Below are 2,723 nucleotides of genomic sequence, written 5' to 3'. Positions count from 1 at the left end.
AGTTTTTCATAAAGCACCAAAGACTGTCCCGCTCTCTCGCTGGGTGTGCGCTTTAGTTCAGCGGTTGAAACGGCCTGAATTGCCTTTAATGACTGACAGGGACCTGCACTGACACAATTCTTCCTTCACAATGATTCACCTGCGACTAGTTTTGGTGTTAATTTGTGTGTCGCTGTCGTCCGCGGTGAGCGTTTTATCAGCGCCTCTCAACTGCTCTCAACAGGTAAGGCTAAGCTAGCCCGGCTCGGTCTAATATCAGTATTAGCCTATAAGGGAGTTCGCTTTCAGTAGACACAGAAAGTTAAATCACATTATTATATAGAGTTATATAGAGTGCCTAACACAACACATACTGTTAGCTTTTACGTTATGGGATGTTAGTGTAATTGCAATGTATTTTTGGCAAATATTCACTGAATTATGTCGTATTTATTACTCTTCGTCTACGTTAACTGTTGGACAAGTTACTTCCAAAATGTAATACATTATAGATTAATAGTTACAATCATTTGAGAGTAATTAGTTATATTACAATACATGTAACAAATTATTTTTAATATTTTGTATAATTAATATGAATGTACAAAATAACCATAGTTATAAAAATAGTAAAACGTTGGATCCGAAGTCTCTTTTAAATAGACCTTAGTGGTCCCCTAATACTGTATCTGAAGTCTCTTTTATATAGATCTTAGTGGACCCCTAATACTGTATCTGAAGTCTCTTTTAAATAGACATTAGTGGTCCCCTAATACTGTATCTGAAGTCTCTTTTATATAGATCTTAGTGGACCCCTAATACTGTATCTGAAGTCTCTTGTATATAGACCTTAGTGGTCCCTTAATACTGTAAAGCAATCAAACTTGGCAAATCAATAAAGTTTAAATGTGTACTATTGATAATTCTACACTTCTTCTAATCTTCTCTTTGTTCTTTTCCCCTGGCACAGGGCTTGAGTTGTAAAGTCTCCATAAGTGAGTGGATTTTACTCATCCCTTTGGCTGCTATATTGTACTGTCTTTGTTAGTATTCTGAAACCCAATGGTCACTCATTTTTAATTCTGAAGGGTTGTAATGATATTCTTTAACACATTGAGTCAACATTAGGCATAAATATTATCTTAATATCTGAGCATTGATATTCTGCAAAGTTCCACCCCACTCTAACTCGGAATGGACTACGTTCTGACATTACAATGTGTGTGTGTGTGTGTGTGTTTGTGTGTGTGCACGTAGCTAACTGTATGGACAGGTCCTGGCTGAATGTCCATGAATACACTCCAAGCGGTCCCGAGGGGCTGCACACGTCTGTGCACACCATGGAGGACAAGACAGGCGTCCTGCAGCCGGTCCTGCTCGCTCGCTGGAAGATAAAGGATGAAGGTGAGTCATTGGTACTCAGGAAAGATGAAGGAGACCATGAAAATGGACAGGAAGTGACCTGAGCTGTGTTTGTCCTCAGGCAGTACAAGTTACGTGAAAGCCACCGAGCTCCATGTTCTGGTAGTGTCCACCAACCAGAATCTGTGTGTCCGATATTCTTTCGCAGAGAAACTGGCCATGAGAAGTCCATCAGGGGAGCAGGTAGTCAATACTATTCGTACTGTATGTTATTATTATCATTATATGTTTTTCTATTAATTCTTTATTATAACAGTTCAGGACCGTGTACATAATGCGTTTCATATCTACATTTTCAGAACTAACTCATCTTTCTTTAAAGTGAGGCCCAGATTTGTCCCACAGCCATGTGTAAACAGATCATTTGGCCCTAAAGCTGAAATAGTTTTTGACATTTCTCAAAACCTTGTGTGGAAATATACCTACACTCAGTTGTTATGGTTCTTGAAATGAGTTTACAAAAGTCTTGGGTTACAAAAGTAGTAATAAAATAATAAATAAATGTCTAAAATGACATAAAGTGGTGCCAAACATTGCTTGTCCTCAGAGAGTTAATACAGATCTATTCAATAAATGAGCATATTTTCCCTGGGCTAGTTTTAATGTAGAGGAACTGTGCATCTGTATTATACCAGAAACTATAAATATTACATCTGACGCACATACTGAATATGGGTTGCACCAGATCAAGATGAGAGGAAAGACTTTTGCATAACTTCATGACAGGCAAGCACCACTGTTGTTTGTGGTAACGGTTCGATAATGGTGTTGACGTTTGACTGTTTTCAGTGGTCGTTCTCAGCTGACATGCTGGTGTTGGAGCCGGGTCAGACGTACCGGGTCTCTGTCTTCAACATCCCCAAACCAGAGCTGGGCTTCACCAGCTATGACGTCAGCACTGATGTCATCGTTCCCAGTGAGTTGAAGTCCAAACCAGCTGCTGGTTTTTGTTGTTGATGATGATGATGATGATGATCAGACGTACCAGGAAGCATTTCGATTTTTGCCTTGTCCGCTCCTGTCACTGATTGATTGATATTATGATTCTGGGACAAACACTCTGGGTTCCACCTCCAATATTAAAGGAAGTTAACTGTTGACAGAATCCAGTAAAGTGAGCTAAATGATCTGTTACATGGTTACACCTCATTATCTCTTACTAGTGTATCTCCATGTGGACTTCATCCCACCAATATGTCCCAAAACGTCCCAGTTAGAGAAGAAACACCTTAAACATATTATTTATAGAGTGGTGTGAAAAAGTGTTTGCCCCCTTCCTCATTTCCTGTTCCTTTGCATGTTTGTCACACTTAAGTGTTTCG

General features: G+C 39.3%; 1 protein-coding gene across 1 annotated transcript in view; it reads left to right on the top strand.

Annotated features, from left to right (window-relative positions):
* Window positions 1-2,723, top strand: part of LOC117939088 (interleukin-17 receptor A-like) — a gene marked incomplete at its 3' end in the record, with an annotated part of 7,405 nt that continues 4,682 nt past the window's right edge. The window contains exons 1-5 of the mRNA XM_034864133.1: window positions 1-223; window positions 950-974; window positions 1,237-1,383; window positions 1,463-1,584; window positions 2,191-2,317. Coding sequence (XP_034720024.1) covers window positions 131-223; window positions 950-974; window positions 1,237-1,383; window positions 1,463-1,584; window positions 2,191-2,317 — 514 coding nt within the window. The remainder of the gene's footprint in view (window positions 224-949; window positions 975-1,236; window positions 1,384-1,462; window positions 1,585-2,190; window positions 2,318-2,723) is intronic.

This window comes from Etheostoma cragini, chromosome 23 (genome assembly GCF_013103735.1).
Source record: "Etheostoma cragini isolate CJK2018 chromosome 23, CSU_Ecrag_1.0, whole genome shotgun sequence".
NCBI classification, from domain to species: domain Eukaryota; kingdom Metazoa; phylum Chordata; class Actinopteri; order Perciformes; family Percidae; genus Etheostoma; species Etheostoma cragini.
This window is presented reverse-complemented; position numbering and strand designations above follow the sequence as displayed.